Genomic DNA, 19,937 nt, shown 5'->3' with positions numbered 1-19,937 from the left:
TTAATCCAGATACCGACTCCAAACCCTGAGTGAGTGCTCCGCAAGGCTCAATGGGTAGGTGTAAACTACTTGCACCGACCAGTGATCCATAACTGGTTCAACAAAGGCCATGGTTTGTGCTATCTTGCCTGTGGGAAGCGCATATAAAAGAACCCTTGCTGCTAATCGGAAGAGTAGCCCATACAGTGGCGACAGCGGGTTTCCTCTCAAAATCTGTGTGGTCCTTAACCATATGTCTGACGCCATATAACCGTAAATAAAATGTGTTGAGTGCGTCGTTAAATAAAACATTTCTTTCTAGTATGAGCTTGTATAAAGTAAGTAAGACGAGCATGCTGCTTTAACAACACATATCATTCAACTGTCGAGGTCATGCGAGGGCCACCCGACTGGAGCTGTACCCTTATAATACGGAATTCTAACGTAATTCATAACAAAGCGAAACATCGACCTCACGAACAGCAGATACCGAGTATAGTTCATTTGACCTGGATACTCTCTTTGCACCCCGAAATTCGGCTGCACTGGTAAGTTTCTGGCAGGTAGTTGTGTTTCTGGTATGCGTACTGTTATATAGCGCTAGCTCAACGATAAACGTCTTACTTAAATTTAAAATTTGTTTTGTTTAACGGCACCACCAGAGCACATTGATATATTAATAAAATCGGCTAATGGATGTTAAACATTTGGGTAATTTTTGACATATAGTCTGTAGTGTTGTCAATCCGCATGTTTTATTATCAGTTGTCCGAGTTTTTGTGTACTCGCCTTTTACTGTTTAGTTTAGTATTGATAAAAAAAAACCCCAGTCTAGTAAATGGCTATGTAACCTGATGCCTCGTGTCATATCTCCTGTTAGGAACACTATATAGTCTTAGAAAGGAAACCCGTTTCATTAGCAGCGAAACCATTTTTATTTGCACTATCCAACAGGCAGAGTAGCCTAGAACATACCACTGTCTTTGACGTATCATTCGTGGTGCGTATGCTGGAACGATATATAGCCCAAATGGACCCACCGACGAGGATCGACCCCAGACCGACCGCGCATCGAGCGAGCGCTTTACCATAGAGCTACGTTCCGCTCCTTCGACAGTTTACATTTTGCGGCGATAAAACACGGGATTATTAAAACAATAGTTTAGGCTAGCATTTTGAATTGGTAGGCGATGTTAGGCGATAATGATGCTTTAACAATACAGGGGGCGGGGCGTAGTAAAGCGCTCGCTTGATGCGTGGTCAGTTTGCGATCGGTCCCCGTCGGTGGGCTCATTGGGATAATTCTCGTTCCACCCAGTGCTCCACAACTGGTGTAACATAAGCCGTGATATATACTATCCTATCTGTGGGATGGTGCATATAAAAGATCCCTTACTGCTAATCGAAAAGAGTAGTCTTTAACCATATGCCTGACGCCTTATAACCGTAAATAAAATGTGTTGAGTGTGTCGTTGAATAATGCATTTCCTTCCTTCTTAACAATACAAATCATTCATATCTCGGGGTCTTAAGAGGGTCACTCGACTACTGGAGCTGTATAGCAGTTCTAAATCCTAAAGCCAGACAAGGCTCTGTTGATTGATACACGGTCACATCGACATGAGGGTTCGCAGTGGCCAATTTTAGTTTGTTTGAGCCGGGAACCCTCTTTGCGTAGTTGTGTTTGTATGCAGGTCATGGATAATTCACGTTAACTGTCGATTCCTGAAAAAAATAATCCACATGCGATATCCCTATTCCTGTGAAGAAACAGAGTCATATTTGACAAAGTGTTAAAGAAAAGAAAAGAAAAGGAAGGCAAAGGACCATTGTTTTTTTGCAATTTTTACTAATTTTGATGAAAGAAAACCCCCTGGATATAACTTAAAAGCTACATGAAATCCTTGTTTAGAAACAATCTCCAGCTTCTTTCCCAACATCGATTCCACATATATATATATATATATATATATATATATATATATATATATATATATATATATATATATATATATATATATATATATATAAGTAAGTTGAATTCTAACCCCCAATAATATAGTTGGGGGCCGGAGTCATGTTGGGTACATTTTATCAAAAATCGTTTGGCAAAGAATCACTATTATGTTGTCATCCCACCACCACAAGAAATAAAACTAATGCTGGTATATTAAATATAATTTGTTCTGTTTCTATTTCAGAATCAAAAGACAATGCAGATTTTGATATTTTTCGCCGTGATCCAGGTGTCGCTGACTGCTAAAATTCTTATGACGTTTTCTCCAGTGACAAGTCACTGTCTGGAAATGGCTGCCATTGGCAACGAACTGGTCAGGAGAGGGCACAGCGTGTCAGCGTACGTTCCTGAATTTTTCGATACAAGATATTGTTTACAGGATTCGAAGATACAACGTTTAACGTTTGATGTGAGCGAACGCACCAAGACAGATTATAAAGAGACACACAGTGCCACAGTGAGAAATATAGTGACAAGAGAAAAGAACATGATTCGAAGTCTTCTGGACATATTCGTGATGATTAACAGTATCTGTGACAGCCAGCTCTCAAACCGAGTTCAACTAGATGAGTTGAAAGAGGCCGGATATGACGTAGTAATGACGGAGGGTCTTCCATTCGCCCACTGCTACTATCTTGTTCCGTATTACCTGGGTGTCGCTACCGTGTCTGTTTCTAGTGTGTTTTTCGGTTTTGACAGCGGGGAGGTTTTCCAGCCATACACCTACCCTCATACAATTGGCTCGTACACCAACGAAATGACGACTTTACAAAGAATATTGAACAGCTTCCACTACATTCTTGTAACTGTCATGCTGCAAGTCTTTAAGCCTCCGTTTGATCTCACTAAATATGGCGAGCCGTTCACGGACATTGTCCCGCAGACACTGATCCGAGAATCGTCGTTGTATCTCGATAATTCTGACTACATTGCTGATTATCCGAAAGCTACCTTCCCCAACTTCGTACAGATAGGGGGGTTGACAGCTCGCCCACCAGCACCTCTACCTAATGATCTGAAGACATAGCTCGATAACTCGAAGACTGGAGTCATTCTGGTTTCGTTTGGAAGCATACTGATAATCGAATTTTCTTCGCTGACCTCTGCGTTGAATCAGCTTCCCTATGACGTGATATTCAAACTAGACAGAAACTCACTAGAAGGCAATGTGAAGATTCTAGACTGGTTGCCACAAAACGACGTCCTCGCCCATTCAAACATTCGACTGTTTGTGTCTCACTGTGGTAAAAATTGATTTTTCGAATCCTTATACCATTCGGTTCCCATCATATGCACACCTTTGAACGCAGACACCTTTCAAACGGCCATTAAAGTCAAACACCACAGAATCGGGACAACTATGGATATTCTAACTGCAACATCAGAGGAAATGGTTCAAACCTTAAAATCCGTGTTGAACGACTCGTCCATTTCTTCCAATATGCGGCGGATGTATCAGCTTTTCAGGGACAGACCTGAAACAGGGGCGGAGAGAGGGGCGAGCGCCATAGAGCACGTGATGAAATATGGGGACAAACATCTCAAGCCGCCCACCAACAGATTAAACTATTTTCAGTACACACTCGGTGAACTCTGGTTTGTGATTTTCTCTTTCACCTTGCTGGTAATCTATGGAGTGTTGGCGCTGTTTAGATGCATCTGCTGTAGAAAGTCTTTTGTGTCTGTGTCAGTTACTGAACAATCCAACTGAATCTAAACGACGTTTTCAACATCGTATATATGTACACGATTAAGTAAAAAAAAAACGGTTTGCAAATATTTCGACTAGTCCTAAAATCGTATCTTAGCACATGGTAGTGCCAAAAGGACGTTTAGCAAATATCATGATTGCTCTCTTGAACTGTGCTGACTGGAATCAGTAACGCAATCAGTTAGATATACACAGGTTAGTAGTGCCAGTGTGATGGCATCACAGGGATATTATGGACAGAGAGCTGCCTAGCTGCTTTAGATTCTACCTGGATGATACAGCGTATTTGTGAAAATGTCATTTCATTCAATATCCTTGACATTTAGATTTAAAAGCAAGAACGAAATAAAGTAATACTAATAACAATAAACCATTTCAGCTAAATGGAGTGTATTTGAGTCTGGAGACGGTAAAAAAATGTGTGATTCCTGAGTCCGTGGTGATGAAACTTTTAAAGTCTAGACTAAATATGCAATGACGCCATTGATGTTACACGCGTACAGTCTGAATGGGGTTGGCATACCGTTAAAGTATCAGACTCTATTAGAGTCTAGACTGTAAACCGGTTTAGAAACATGTGGCCTTGTCATAAAATAGATGTGAAGTTATAGTTGACGGGTATAATGATCAGAGTCCGCCGACAGTATTTCAACTGGGCGCGGGGGTGGGGTGAATGTCTGTGGATAAAAATACATCTATATGTGGGCCCAAACCTCTTGTGGGGGGGGGGGGGCATGCTTCACCGAATTTTTTTTTTCAAGTGTTAAAATACGACATTTCATGCCTTCAGAACATAGTAACAAGGACAAGTGTATAGTGTGCCATGATATCTGCTGTCACCTATTCCACAGCCCTTACTATAGGTGTCCTTATTAACGCTGCTAACTCCCTCGATACTGAAGGTGCCCTTTTCAAATGTTGCAGCTGATCAGTAATGTAATAGAAAATGAAGCTAAACTAATTAATAATATTTAATTTAATTTGTGTGTGTTGGGGTTTTTTAAAATAATTGTTTAATGTTTTACAAATTTATATTGAAACTTTATTAGTAACGTTAGTGATAGTGTTACTTTTTTAAAACAATTTTCTAATTTACTTCCTGCTAAACTATGCATCACTTGATGGCGTAACTTTTTTCAGCCAGTCAGCAGTCGCTAAAACGTAGGTTGGACATGCCCGTGGTCTAACTATGGGATCTTCACGAGTAAAATCAAAGGGACCAACACCAAAGCGAGGCACAACTTTCATTAGAACACTTACCTGACCTGTGTTCCGGACTGGGGGTACAGGCAAAGCCCTTTTATAGGTTCACCAATAAACTATGAATTTTACATTCATGTCTGGCAATACTCTGGATTTTACATTTATGTGTGGCAATACTGCTTAAAGGGACATTCCTGAGTTTGCTGCAATTTTTAAGATATTATCAACACATACTTTTTCACGATTTTAATTACATATCAAATATAATTTTCTGCATAAAATATTAGTGGCTGTATATTAAACGTGTTTCCGATCGTTTTAATATTTGTACTAGGTTAAATTTCATTTTATTTCCTAAACTAATTGTTTTCGTACGTACGAAATTATTTGAAGACACAACCCAGTTTGTGCTTCTTACAAATATTAAGACGACCAGAAACACACATTGATATTCTAAGCAAGAACATATTTTAATATGTAAGTTTAATCGTAGAAATATTTTATTAGAAGGAAACATCTTACAATGCAGCAAACTCAGGAATGTCCCTTTAATCAATAATCAATATTCCCATAGTTATGAAATCAGGATATTTTATGGCAGGCATATTTAGAACATGGCATTGTTTTGGACTATGTGAATGCAATTCTTTATTTGACCCGTTAGATATGTCTTCATATAGCAGCCGAGGGACGAGACGTAGCCCAGTGGTAAAGCGCTCGCTTGATGCGCGGTCTGTCTAGGATCGATCCCCGTCAGTGAGCCCATTGGGTTATTTATCGCTCCAGCCAGTGCACCACGACTGGTACATCAAAAGCTGTGGTATGTTCTATCCTATCTTTGGATAGTGCATATAAAATATCCCTTGCTGCTAATCGAAAGGAATAGCCCATGAAGTGGCGACAGCGGGTTTCCTCCCTCAATATCTGTGTGATCCTTAACCATATGTTCCACGTCATATTACTGTAAGTGAAATGTGTTGAGTGCGTCGTTAGATAAAACATTCCCTCCTCTTCCTTCATACAGCAGCCGGGAATTTAGACGTAAGCCCAAATGGCCCAACCCCATGTTAGTCAAACATTGCAACTTATTTTCGTGCTAATATTAAATTAAGGTTCAAACACGCTGTCTTGGTGACACACCTCAACTATTTGGGCTGTCTGTCCTGGACAATCGGTTAGTTCTTAGTGATTAGTAGTTAGCTAGAAAGAAGAGGGTATAGTTGTCTTGCACTTACCCATTGAGTTTGTTAAATTTCGCTCTGGATGGGAGCCGCTGTAAAAGGAACGCAGGACCTTCATAGCTTAGGAACCATAATCCTACCCGGCCTTTCATACCTGATTTATTTTTAAGTTGTTTTTATCCTAGGACTTGTATTCCTACCGGACTTAAATTCCTTCTACAGTAGTGACAGAAATACTTATCCTGTTCAATTATTTAGACCCAACGTTTTTTGCAAATGTACGTTTATTTCCTATTCGATATTTGTTTTCTTTGCATTTACATGAAAACAAACCCAAACCCCGACAGGTTTTATATACAAATCATCATATACAATGCACGAAGTTGACTTAATTCCACTTTTTAAAAATCTCTGTGTCTTTTGAATGCACGTTATTTCTCCTATAAATAACTAAGGTCATTTGCATATCAAAAGCATCATTCTATAGTGCGTTTCAAACTAATGTTCGGTTCTATCGTCCTATCGGCACAAATCGTAGTATGACCTATATTTAAGAACATTTCTGTAAACATGAAGCAGGCGCGGATTCAGGTGGGGAGTTCAAGTGACAAAACCTCAGTTTGAAAAAAAAATATGTATCAAATATTATAATTATATTGTGGAATACACAAGCGCGCACGCTGAAGGGAGAGACAGACAGAGAGAGAGAGAGAGAGAGAGAGAGAGAGAGAGAGAGAGAGAGAGAGAGAGAGAGAGAGAGAGAGAGAGAGACGTCATTTATGTAACGACGCACTCAACATATTTTAATCTATGGCTATATGGTTATAGGGAGAGAGAGAGAAGAATATGGTATGCATGCGATTGGTGGAGGTGTGACCCTCTGCACAACCCCAACCCCACTTAAGGCTTCTTTTGTATATGGAGCGGGACGTAGCTCAGAGGTAAAGCGTTCGCTCATGGTAGGTCGACTGATCGATCCCACATGGTGGACCCATTGGGTTGTGTCTAGTTCCAGCCTGTGCACCACAACTGATGTATAAAGGCTGTGGTATGTGCTATCCTGTCTATGGGATGGTGCATATAAAACGTCCCTTATTGCTTATCAAAATTGCTTATCGGAAACAGTGGCCCATGTGGCGGTAGCGAGTTTCTTTTTCACTGTCATAATGCTCCTTAACCGTTTTGTCTGACGTCACATAAACGTATATCAAATGCGTTGAGTGTGTCGTTAAATAAGCATTTCTCTCGTATGTATGTGTAGTATATATGCATTTCTAGTTGATTAGTTTATAGGTTGTTAGGTTGTTTGATAGTGAATGATATGGAAATAAATTGTTTTTGTTGTTAAAGAGTTCATGCATACATTAAAGTAATACTCCTGATGGGTATGGAGAAATAACTTAATCAGTCGACGAACTCATTTCTTCATCACTATCTTCGTTAAGGGGGACTATCACAGGGGGTATTTTATTTCTTATAAAACTATTTTGTTTTCTAAAATCTTCTTCGATATTTATTACATGTTTAACTGCGTCAGAGAAGTGTGTAGGTGTGACAGAGTTCAATGCATGTGCAAGTTCTCTCCGCACCGTGGTCATTTTACCATCATTATGACGAACTATGTGCCCTTTGACTTGACTCCAGATCAGTTCTATCGGATTGAGTTCAGAATGTCTTGGCAGCAGTCTTAGACACAAGTGCCCATGGCGTTCAGCAATATCATCAGTAACAAATTTCTTTGCACATTTTTTACTTTTCACAAGTTCATAAAGAACTGGCTTTGTCATGTTTCTCTCAAAAGGTATATTTTTGTTTCGTAGCCACGACTGAATTTCTTCCTTTTTAGCGTTTAGTGCAGGACATCGTGTAATCTCAGTTAATTTGTTGTGGTAGCTTGCGTTATCCATGACGATAACAGAAGGTTCTGGTAGAGAAGGCATAAGTTGTTCTTCAAACCATTTGATGACATTTTCATGATTCATCTCACCATGATAGTCTCCGTCTGTTTTTTTAGCCTCAAAGATCAATTCACAGCCATCTATCAATCCATATTTATCACAGCCAGCATGACAAATAATAAGTCTTTTTCCCTTCCCAATCACCGAACAGAGTTTAGGAACTCGATCAGCAGCGTCTGATTTCGGCAGGTGATTGGCGGTACTTGTGCCCGGGTGGATATCTGTCCAGTGGTGGGATGTTGTGTGGTTGACATTCACCCAGGTCTCATCTTGATACACTATTAAATAACCCTGTTCTCGTAAACTGGATATTTAATGGAGATAGGACAGTCTCCTGTCTGACATATTGGAATCCTCAAAAATCACTTTTCCGGTTGTAGACATATGTTGGTATTTAAAATCTAGGTCATGGAGTGTTCTTCGTAAAGTTGATATGGATATGTTGATTCCACATTCCTCCTCGTCGTCTAATAACATATTTAAAGCCACGTTAATCTTTTCTGTAATGTAGGTAATTCGCCCTCTCTCGACAATATAAAAGCATCTATGTATACTCGTCGTTTAATAACATATTTATCAAATGTAACACCCAACCATCGGCAATACCAAACCATCAACTGAAGTGTTTTTCGATTTACCCATATTTTTCATCCAACTAATACATTTTCAATGATTTATATACCCCTAGCACCACCCTAAATACTATATAGATCGAATATTATTATTATTATGCTATTATATTTTGAACATTCATGTATCTATAAATAAGTATATATACGAGTATATTTGGCTTTTCGAATTATATATATATATATATATATATATATATATATATTATTATTATTATATATATATATATATATATATATATCCCAATTTAGAGGCAAATTATATAACATTTGTATTATAACTATTTGATGTTGGTGGCCTTTGACATTATTTGATTTGGTGGCCCCCCCCCCCCCCCCCCCCGGTCTTCTGGGTCCGGCCCTGCATTAAATTTATTTATAAATTTGGAAAGCACATTTCTGCGGTGTGTGAGGTGATTTGTGTTTATTACTGTGCTACATCTCAGTTGTGTTAGGTTAGGTATGGTATGCTAATATATAATTGATATAATAAAATAAAAATACATAATACATTAGCTAAATTTATTAAATATAATGCACCTACAAGAAAGGGTTACATGTTCTGTTTGTTTACATCTATATTTAACGGAAAGATTAGACAATGCTGTTACACACTGCAAAACAATAATAACCTTGATTTAGTGAAACGATCTTTAATGGCCTTCACGTAGCCTCAGATCCCCATGTTTTGATATGCAAATGACCTTAGTTATTTATAGGAGAAATAACGTGCATTCAAAAGACACTGTCACGGGTATCCTATAATACCCGTAACTGAATGAAACACGATTATCAAAATATCTCTCCTAACTGTATATCTATTAGATCTCTCTGTAACGGGCGGTTATACCCTAGTGGCTCGTCTCTAGGTATGATCAGAGATACGATCTTATATAAAGTATGTATAATGTAGCACGTTTACTTCACTAGAAAACACAACAAAAACACAATACACTTTGGAATCTGTATTAACCTACGCTGACAAATGTACTGCCGCAGTAGTTAATTAACAATAACAAATAATAACAACCCAGAACTGATCACTTAATTAGTTAATTTCTAGGTGTCTAGTTTACACAATATGCTAATCACTTCACCGTGACACAACACCCACACGTGTGATAATGGGCGTCTTAGCTCAGAACAGGGGAGATAATAAAACAGGTGGCGCGTCACTCATCAGGGTCCAACAAACTCGGACAATAGCTGTATTTTTTTCATTACTTTGTCATTCCTTGTTATACCACGATCATAACGGACCAAAACCTTATCGGCTCTGTACACGACGTACCTATACAGAACGGTTCTGCACAGGACGGTCTATAGTATACGCTGCAGGGAACGGTTACCAGTCGTTACCAATTGATGTTTGTCTACACGTGTAGGCCTACTGAGATATGGGGAGTGGGGGGTGGGGGTGGGGGTGGGGGGTGGGGGCAGTAAAATCAGTAATAATAAAGAAAATATATGTATATTGTGGATAATAGTATTAAAAAAATATATATAGTGATGACGGCTCTGTAAAAGACGTTCCTACACAGGGCGGTCTAGTATTTTGTATAGTACTAAGATATGGTGGAAAACACATTAACAGTAAAGGGAATAAATATATATTTTGTATCGTTCCTACACAGGGCGGTCTAGTATTTTATATACTTAGATATGGTGGAAAACACATTAACAGTAAAGGTAATAAATATATATTTTGTATATAAAGAAAATATATGTATATTTTGGATAATACTCGGAAAAAAAAAATATATATATTTAACGTGTGCGTGTGCGTATTAAAAAATATATATGTTGATGACGGCTCTATACAGGACGTTCCTACACAGCATGGTTCTGCACAGGACGTTCTATAGTATACACTGCAGTGAATGGTTACCAGTTGAAGTTTGTCTACATGTGTACTGAGATATGAGGGTGGAAGTCAGTAATAATAAAGAAAAAATATATATATTGTGGAAAATAATCAATAAAATATATATGTGCATATGTATCGTCAACGTCCCTAACTGCGTTATGCTTCAAATTCCGTTCACTTTGATTTCTCGTGCACGGTTCGCGCAATCAACATCCGATTTGTTGTCATCGGCATGTCGTTCATTTATGAGGTTTTCTTCACAGTTCAGGAACATTTTTATAAACAATAAAGTTGAGAAAAGTAAGTATCTAAATACAAAACTTTACAAACCCCTAAAACCATTAATTTTACTAAGTCGTTTTTGTTTATTCCTTAAAATTACCGATATCGGATCCACATGACTCGTAGAAATTGACTTAAAATGGAGAAAGACGAATTAACTTTCGGTGCGTGTCACACGTGCCAGATCACCAAGGCCAAAGAATAAAAAAAATATGATTTTTAGGACCCCTGTTGTTAGAATTTGTTTTCAATTATTATATTCGATCTGCAAAAGGTATGCTATATTTTTGTGCCTCTATTGTAGTGAATAGTATTCATAATATATTCATAATAGTTGTAAATAATTTTGAGTATATAAATTTTGTTAATTTAGAATAAAAAATAATTGAATAAATTAAGTGTTCGGCAACTGTGCATAATTAAGAAACATATATTTTTTTCATGTAGTTGTCTTAAAAATGGAAAATGATGAACTGCACATGCGCATTACGATACTTTTTGCAACGCATGCGCCAGAATACAGTTAGAAACGTCCTGTTTACTCTAGGGTGTTTCACTTTTGTTTACTAGAATGGATTTGTTTTATATCCAAATTGTTGATTTTTTACGTTAAATGATTAAAATCTATTTTGTTTCACGTATCGTAGCTGAAAAATGTAGAATAATATTTCCGTAAATATCGTATTTGTATTTTTGTTGTTAGGTGAACGCAGTTTGGGACGTCGATGGTATAACGTGTGCGTGTGTAGTATTAAAAAAATATATATATAGTGATGACGGCTCTATACAGGACGTTCCTACACAGGGCGGTCTACTATTTTATATACTTAGATATCGTGGAAAAGACATTAACAGTAAAAGTAATAAATATATATTTTGTATAATACTCAATGCGTTCGTGTTGACACTGTAGAAAAACGTGTGCATGGGTACACTTTGCCGCGTAAAAACTCAACTTTGCCACCCAAATTGTTTTTAATGTACTTTTCCCAATTAGATAGACATTAAGAAAAATGCAACAAAACACATTCTGATATTTAAAATATTACTTTACTGTTAAAACAAACTCAGTCACTCGGTCGCTTATAACCTGAAGTCAGTCAGTGACAAACCAGGCTTCTGGGACCCTGTCGATCGTCGCGCCATCTGGAATAGAGTTATCTCCACCTGTTTCAGCTAAGACGCTCATTGCGAAACGCTTCCAGAGGAACTTAATTAGTAAAGGAATTACAACTCTATTCCTAACTGGTTAATTTTTAATTAACCCTTAACTACTCATTCACTAACCTTGTAATACAGAATTCATACTGGTACCTATCACAATAAAGACAATAACCTGCAGTTTACCTAGGTCCTCTAGGATGACTGGTTAAGCTTGTTATATATATTAGAAAAGTGAGCCTACAGTTTACTGCGTCAGATGACCGGCAGCACCCTCTAAATAATATTGATATAATACAGTATTAAAATATTTAAAGTCACATCAATCACATCAAGGTTATACAACAGAGCAGAAATAATATTTAGCAAGTCCAAACGGACGCGTTCCCTGGAAGCCTTCCAATATGTTTCTCCCTCATATCTCTAAAACCCTAGCTATTTATTATAAAATCCCAGTATCGCCTGGGGGTACATCGCGGCACCGAATACCTACAAGTGATATTTCCACAGCGACCAAAACGGGAATTTTCCTTAGATGGCCAGACTTGCTGACGCCTCGTTCGCCAGCAATACCCCGAACGTACCAAACTAGCGGAGGTATTACGTAACTACTGGCCACATGGCCTCCGCACCTGGTATGGGTGTGTATTAAAAAAGCTTGACCACCTGGGCTTAAGTGCATATTGGAGCTTGTACACGGCCCTCTAAAACAATTAATATCGCCACAGGCGAAAAGAAATAAGAGCATGTTCCGTCACAGACACAGAGATTTTTAAAAAGTGGAATTAAGTCAACTTCGTGCATTTTATATGATGATTTGTATATAAAACCTGTCGGGGTTTGGGTTTGTCTTCATGTAAATGCAAAGAAAACAAATATCGAATAGGAAATAAACGTAACATTTGCAAAAAAACTTTGGGTCTAAATAATTGAACAGGATAATAGTCCGGCAAATTAGATGTCCGTTTCTTATACTCTGTAATTTGCACGAGCTGCCAGAAAGACACGAGGAAAAAAGTGAAGTTTTGGCAGCCGTCCCTCGTAGTGTGATGGAGAAATGTACGAGTCTCTTAAGATTATTGTGGGTTCAAATCTCTATGTCAAAATATTATTTTTAAGTTTGAGTATCAACTTATTTTTTTTTTTTTTACGTCATAGACTTGTGGATCAGATACGTGAGTTAATTTTTGTAATCGTCTTTACATTTTTGTCAGCATATTGAAGTAGGACGAATATTTTGCTTTTTTCAAAAGTATATAATGCAGCTACAGATATAAAGTAGGCTATGTGTTCATGTGTTCAACACGTAGAAATATATTACTAAAAAACAATATGTAGCCCAAAATTGTTATATATATATATATATATATATATATATATATATATATATATATATATATATATATATGAAAACTGGTAACTCCAAAAAACGTAACATTTGGCGAACAGAAAAGACAATTTCTGTATATACCAACATAATTTTTAATAATATGTTTTATAAGTTTATATTTTTACGGTAAATCACAACCTGATTATTTGTGATTTTCTTAATCTTTGTCCGATCGGACTTCCATTCCTTGGAATCCTAGTCTGTGGGACTTGTATTCCTAGGAATTTAAGTCTGTGGGACGTGGATTCCGAGGAATGTAAGTCCGTGAGACTTTTATTCCTGGTACTCCTGGTCCACAGGACTTTCAAACCTAGTATTCCTAGTCCTCTGGAATTTATTTCCGATATTTTGCTTATTACACACACACACACACACACACACACACACACACACACACACACACACATACATACACATATATATATATATATATATATATATATATATATATATATATATATATATATATATATATATATATGATTCCTGAAAATCCCTGAAAAACTGTATTTGGTTTTAGTAGTTAGTACTAATAACTAGTACTATAATCACCAGTTAGGCCCTACTACAATATAAAAGTAACAGGAATAATAAGCATGAAAAATTACCTTTTACTGATGAACCATTAAAAATTTGATCAAAACACTTGACATTAATTATCACTGACTGTCTTATGGCAGTTTTGGCCATCACAAGCATAAGAGAAGAGTCGGGGAAAGGATCTCTGTATTGTTATACCTGGCCGTTAGGAACATCATAAGCGTTCGAAACTTGGTAGAGGTGGGGTCGGGGGGGGGGGGGGTCACTCCCCCAGTGCCGGAGGGTCGATGGACATTTTCGGGCAAACTAAGATGGCCTGAAATCTTCACCATGTATTTCCATCATTCTACTCACAATATTAGTTGTGTTCCATGTATAAATGCAGACTGATTTGTTTGAAATCGTATGTAGCGTCTTGGTAGTAATGCGAATATAAATATACGTTGTGTTCCAGATTCGGACATTTTCGTTTCATTCGGGCAATAAAAATTAGCCTCCAATCACCCCACCCCTACTCCCAAAAAGGGAGCCTGAATGCCCATTGTGATCAAAACTGTTAGGTGTAAAAGTGTCATGAGTAGTTAGTCTGTTTAAAGGTATCTTTGTAAATTGTGTGTGCATATTATTGACAGCATCATAATTGTTCCGAGGTTACTGTTTTCTCTAAGTCGGTGTAGTGGCCCATTGAGCTGCTAAAACCCACTATTTCTATTAATTGATAAACCTTAATGATAACCAGTTAACATAATTTGTTATCGATGATATGGTTGGTTGGGACTAAGATATCACAGAGCCCAAAATCTGATATGTCATATGTTAGATCAAATTAATTTGTGAGAATTAGCAAAAATTGACAAAGCAGGCACATGTTCAGTAAATTATGCAGGGGGAAGGTTTAGACTGTGGCAGGTAGAAATTTGTTTCGAAGAGGGGTGTTTAGACCACGCCACCCCACCCCACACCCTATGTGCACGCGCCTGCAACATTATTGACAAAAAGGCAAAACTTAAAAATTATATAATAAGATAATTTATATAACGCAAATATCACATTTTTATAGTTGAATTATTATTATTATTATTATTAGTAGTAGTAGTAGTAGTAGTAGTAGTAGTAGTAGTAGTAGTAGTAGCAGTAGTAGTACCAAATACCAGTATATAATGTCTAACAGAAAATTGTGTTATACTTATCTGCGAGTATTAATACATGCTTCGAATTATGGAACATCTTTTCGAATAACTTTTAAATGTTTAAACGTTTATTAGTTGGAACAACACGCAGTGAATAAAGACCTTGGTTTTGCTCGTGTAATTAGGTCAACAAAATGTGTACATACTCTTGCAAATGATATAAATGGAAAATATTGGAATAAATAGAAAATATTTAAATAAAGAGAGGCGCCAGTATCCCAAGTTAATTAAATAAACCAGAAGGGAAACTGCTTTTCATTTTGTTTACATTTATAATTTATTTTTTATATGTACCACCGGACTTAAATTTTGATTGTCCAGGAATGCCAGTCCGACCCGGACTTAATATCCTGGCAGTAAGACCAGTATTGCTAAGGAATAGATGGTACTGCGAACTTTTCATTAGTTAATATATTGGTCCTTTAGGAAGTAGACGGCCGTTGTTCATTACGTCATTAAAAAAAAAAATCAATGGTAGTATCTGACAGGAAGTAATACACATTTAATCAGCTGAGAGTAGGGCCATGACGTCACGACACAGACATAAAATGCAGTACATATTACAATAATCTCATTTTATAATTGCTGTTTTGTAATAGGCGTCTGGATTGGTTAACATTCTTTTTATGAACGTGAAATCTGCACTTTTTCGCTAATCAAATAAAAACAGAATGCTATTACTACTTTTTATCAATTACGTCAGCAACGGAATCCATAGGTCGATTCTAGAGATTGGACACGAACATTCGGGTACTCTAGTAAGTTTTTAGCACAGAGTTGTATTACTAATTTGCTTATATAAACTGTTTTCTTGCGCGGCTGAACAGGCTTTTATCGGCTGCGTATTTTTCGTACGGGGTTTCCTTCCCCCCGCTTCGTCTATTAATAGTCCGGAGACCACCTCTATGTAGTAATTCGTGTTTTGTCAGTTGTTTCATATTGTTGTTTTTTCTTGCTAACGAGCAAACAGAGCTACTGAATTGTTCTATTTTAAATGTTAGCGTTATAATTTTATTTGTTTTAAATCATACAATTCAAGAGTGGAAATTCAATGAAACGCCCAATGCCACATAATGCACATTAGAAACACACATTGTTGATAAAATGTTAGCATCAGTGTATAGAGCTATTGGGATGCTTTCATGTGTCTGGGTTTCGAAACACCGGGTTATATCAAAACCTAGGTTTAACACTGGTTTACGTAAAACGCTGAAACACTTGACCAAGACATACACCCGTGGTGCATTTCACATGTGTGTGTGTTTTACCTGTGTTTACAAAACCACGCTTTTTACATGCGTTACCCGCACATTTGAAAAAGGACATAAGTGAGGAATAGCTTATACTTCATCACTTTGTAGTTGAAACTCGTTACCGGTATATTATTAGCATTCGCGTTCAAGATGGGGGATTAGCTACAGCCCCTCCCCCCTCCCCAAATGTGGCGCAAACCTTCACATTTTATCAAATATGTTGGACATATTTGGGCAAAATGAGCTGGCCTGAAAACATTTCACCATGTATTTCCATCATTTTACTCACAATATCAGTTATAATCCATGTCAAATGCTTACAGAACCCTACATATCTGTTGGTAATAATGCGAAGATGAATAAACGTTTTGTTATTGGCATTTACCTTTAATTTTAACGTAATCTCTCTCTCTCTCTCTCTCTCTCTCTCTCTCTCTCTCTCTCTCTCTCTCTCTCTCTCTCTCTCTCTCTCTCTCTCTCTCTATATATATATATATATATATATAAGATGGGACGCGTACACCTGAGGGCACCGAGACAACGTTTGGTAAATTTTCCAAAACTGGGGGCCTATGTCGCCTTCCTCCCCGTTTATTAAGACGAGACAAACAGGAAAGTATGTCATTATAAGACTGCAGTCTATGATAGACGTTTATTGCTTTGATACCGGTTGTAACAGTTCAACTCCCAGTGCTAGTACTTTCCGTTTTCGTACAGTTCATACACAATGAAGAATATGTTTATTTTTACTAATTCAGTAAATAACTATATGTATTACCCTAGTGACCACTCATAACAGGGAAAATATTTTCCATATTTTCTCAATGAGAAATATTCTGCAGTGGTGTGACGTAGAATATTACTGGATGATTTGACGCTTACAAACCAATGACTTTGTCAGTACTAAATACAACATCATCACGATTTGGCAAACACACAAAATGACGTCATGTACTTTGATGAGTTTGTGTTCACGACTGTTTTAATGTTAAATTTATAATAAAATGTCGTTTTAACGCAAATCATTATTTATATTTTTAGCAGAATAACGATAATTTTTGTTTTTGAAAATTATCTGTGAACGTGATTACAATGCAAAGTTGTAGCAATACCCAGACAGTGTGTAAAGTGGTTTACATTGTTTTTATAGCCTACATGTACGTGCATGTGCGTCTAAAATAAAGGCGTTTAGAGAAAACATAACTGGGGTAACAAATAGAACAGCAAACTCGGTACCAGTTGTTATCAAAGTTATGCTCCAAGTGAAATACTTTTCATTTGTCACTGACTAAAGCTCGCGACAACTACAAATTATTTGACTCGGAACATAAATTTGATAATAACTGGTATCTCATTTATTATCCTTTATATATCTCAGGTGCTTTGATGTTCGTTCGCCTCGAACGTGGTGAAGGGGTGGATCTAATTATACAGTCGTGCTAAAAAAAGAAAAAAAGGGCATCTTGACTTCTTCGACACAAGACACTGCTTTCAGAATTTTAAGATTCAACCTATGATGTGAGCGAAACCAACAAAGGTGTGTATCAAGCGGCAATTGGTGCCATAGAGAGAAACGTAGTTACGAGAGAAAAGAGTATTTTTCAGGCTCTCATGCAAGCAGTGGTTGCCATCAACAGTATTTGTGACAGCCAGCTCTCAAACCGAGATCAACTAGATCAGTTGAAAGAGGCCGGATATGACGTATTCATGACGGAGGGTCTCCCAATCGCCTACTGCTATTGTCTTGTCCCGTACTACATGGATGTTCCTACTGTATCTGTTGGTAGCGCTTTTGTCGGTTTTGACAGCGGAGAGGCGTTTCAGCCCTACACCTACCCTCAGCCAATTGGCCCGTACACTAACGAAATGACAGCTTTACAGAGAATTCTCAACAGCCTGCACTACCTTATTCTGACTTTGATGACACCAAATCTTAAAAGCCCGTTAGATCTCACCAAATATGACGATCCGTTCAAGAACATTGTCCCGGAGGCGTTGTTCCGAGAATCGATGTTGTATCTCGAGAATTCTGACTACATTGTGGATTATCCTAAAGCTACCTTCCCCAACTTCGTCCAGGTAGGGGGGTTGACAGCTCGCCCCCCCCCCCCCCCCCCATCACTTCTACCTAATGACCTGAAGACATACTCTGACAACTCGAAGACTGGAGTAATTTTGGTTTCGTTTGGAAGTATGCTGAAATTGGAGTCCGCAGAGTTCATCCAGCGATTAGTGTCTGCTTTGAACCAACTTCCATAGGACATCATTTTAAAATCAAACAGAAAGCTAATATCAAGATCGTAGACTGGATGCCACAAAATGACGTTTTCGCCCATCCAAACATTCGACTGTTTGTGTCTCACTGTGGTAAAAATTGATTTTTCGAATCCTTATACCATTCGGTTCCTATCATATGCACACCTTGGAATGCAGACGCCTTCCAAACAGCCATTAAAGTCAACCACCACAGAATCGGGACAACTATGGACATTCTAACGTCCACTACAGAGGAAATGGTTCAAACCTTAAACTCCGTGTTGAACGACTCATCCATTTCTTCCAATATGCGGCGGATGTCTCAGCTCTTCAGGGACAGACCGGAAACAGGGGCGGAGAGAGGAGCGAGCGCCATAGAGCACGTGATCAAATATGGGGACAAACATCTTAAACCGCCCACCAACAGACTGAACTATTTTCAGTACACACTGGGTGAACTCTGGTTTGTGATTTTCAGTTTCACCTTGCTGGTAATCTATGGAGTGTTGGCGTTGTTTAGATGCATCTGCTGTAGAAAGTCTTCTGTGTCCGTTTCATTTTTTTAAAAATCCAAATGAATCTCAGTAACAGAACCATTAGTATTTTGAAAATTTTATATCTGCACAAGGTAGATTCAAGTAAAGAGGATGTTCTGCATATATCACCACTGGCCCCATGAATCACTATCAAGTGTTTGGAATCCTATTGCTTTAAAATTGACCTTGGGTGATTAAAGTGCTCAAGATAATTATTGAGACTGGAATTATCAGCAACAATGTTTAGTTTTAGTTTGTTACTTTGCGTAGAGTAACACATTATGTATGGTATATCTATATTGCTTTGTGTGATCTAAGCGAATCGGATCAACGCATCCACTGATATATCAGCACAAGGAAGGGTCTACGGGCGACGGTGTTTGTAAACGTGGCTAGACCTATTACACGCCACATAGCAGTCAGACTATGGGCCATAAACATTCGTGTGAACCACGAGCTTGTGTCTGTAGCATATCTCACAAAATATCACCTAAGAAAGTGGATTTTTAATTATTTATTTACGATATAGAAAGTTGTTGTTTTAGCTTTCGCAAGGTTTGCACAAATTTGCAGTGCTTAATTTCAAATGTGCGTCATAATATTATATATCATTTGTAATTATTTATTAATTTATTTCTTTATTTATTTAATATAATATTTACAGCATTAAGTTTAAATAAAGGGCCAAATCCAATATGGCTGTCACTGTATGAAGAGGAATATGAACACTGTCATAATATTTAAATCAATAAAAATTAATATGTTCCATCCTTCTACAAACATG

The 19,937-nt window shown here is 37.6% G+C and overlaps 2 protein-coding genes across 2 annotated transcripts; both read left to right on the top strand.

Annotated features, from left to right (window-relative positions):
• The first annotated feature begins 2,136 nt into the window (after window positions 1-2,136).
• On the top strand, window positions 2,137-3,033 carry LOC121389565 (UDP-glucuronosyltransferase 3A2-like). The gene has a single exon (XM_041521241.1). The coding sequence runs from the start codon at window positions 2,193-2,195 to the stop codon at window positions 3,021-3,023; it is 831 nt and encodes a 276-aa protein (XP_041377175.1). The 5' UTR covers window positions 2,137-2,192; the 3' UTR covers window positions 3,024-3,033.
• LOC121389282 (2-hydroxyacylsphingosine 1-beta-galactosyltransferase-like) lies at window positions 3,024-3,707 on the top strand (the record flags this gene model as incomplete). The annotated part of the gene is given in 1 exon segment (XM_041520878.1): window positions 3,024-3,707. A coding segment is annotated over 1 exon segment (684 nt), but the record flags the coding sequence as incomplete, so codon positions are not given.
• Window positions 3,708-19,937: the final 16,230 nt, after the last annotated feature.

Source organism: Gigantopelta aegis, chromosome 14 (genome assembly GCF_016097555.1).
Source record: "Gigantopelta aegis isolate Gae_Host chromosome 14, Gae_host_genome, whole genome shotgun sequence".
Lineage (NCBI taxonomy): Eukaryota > Metazoa > Mollusca > Gastropoda > Neomphalida > Peltospiridae > Gigantopelta > Gigantopelta aegis.
This window is presented reverse-complemented; position numbering and strand designations above follow the sequence as displayed.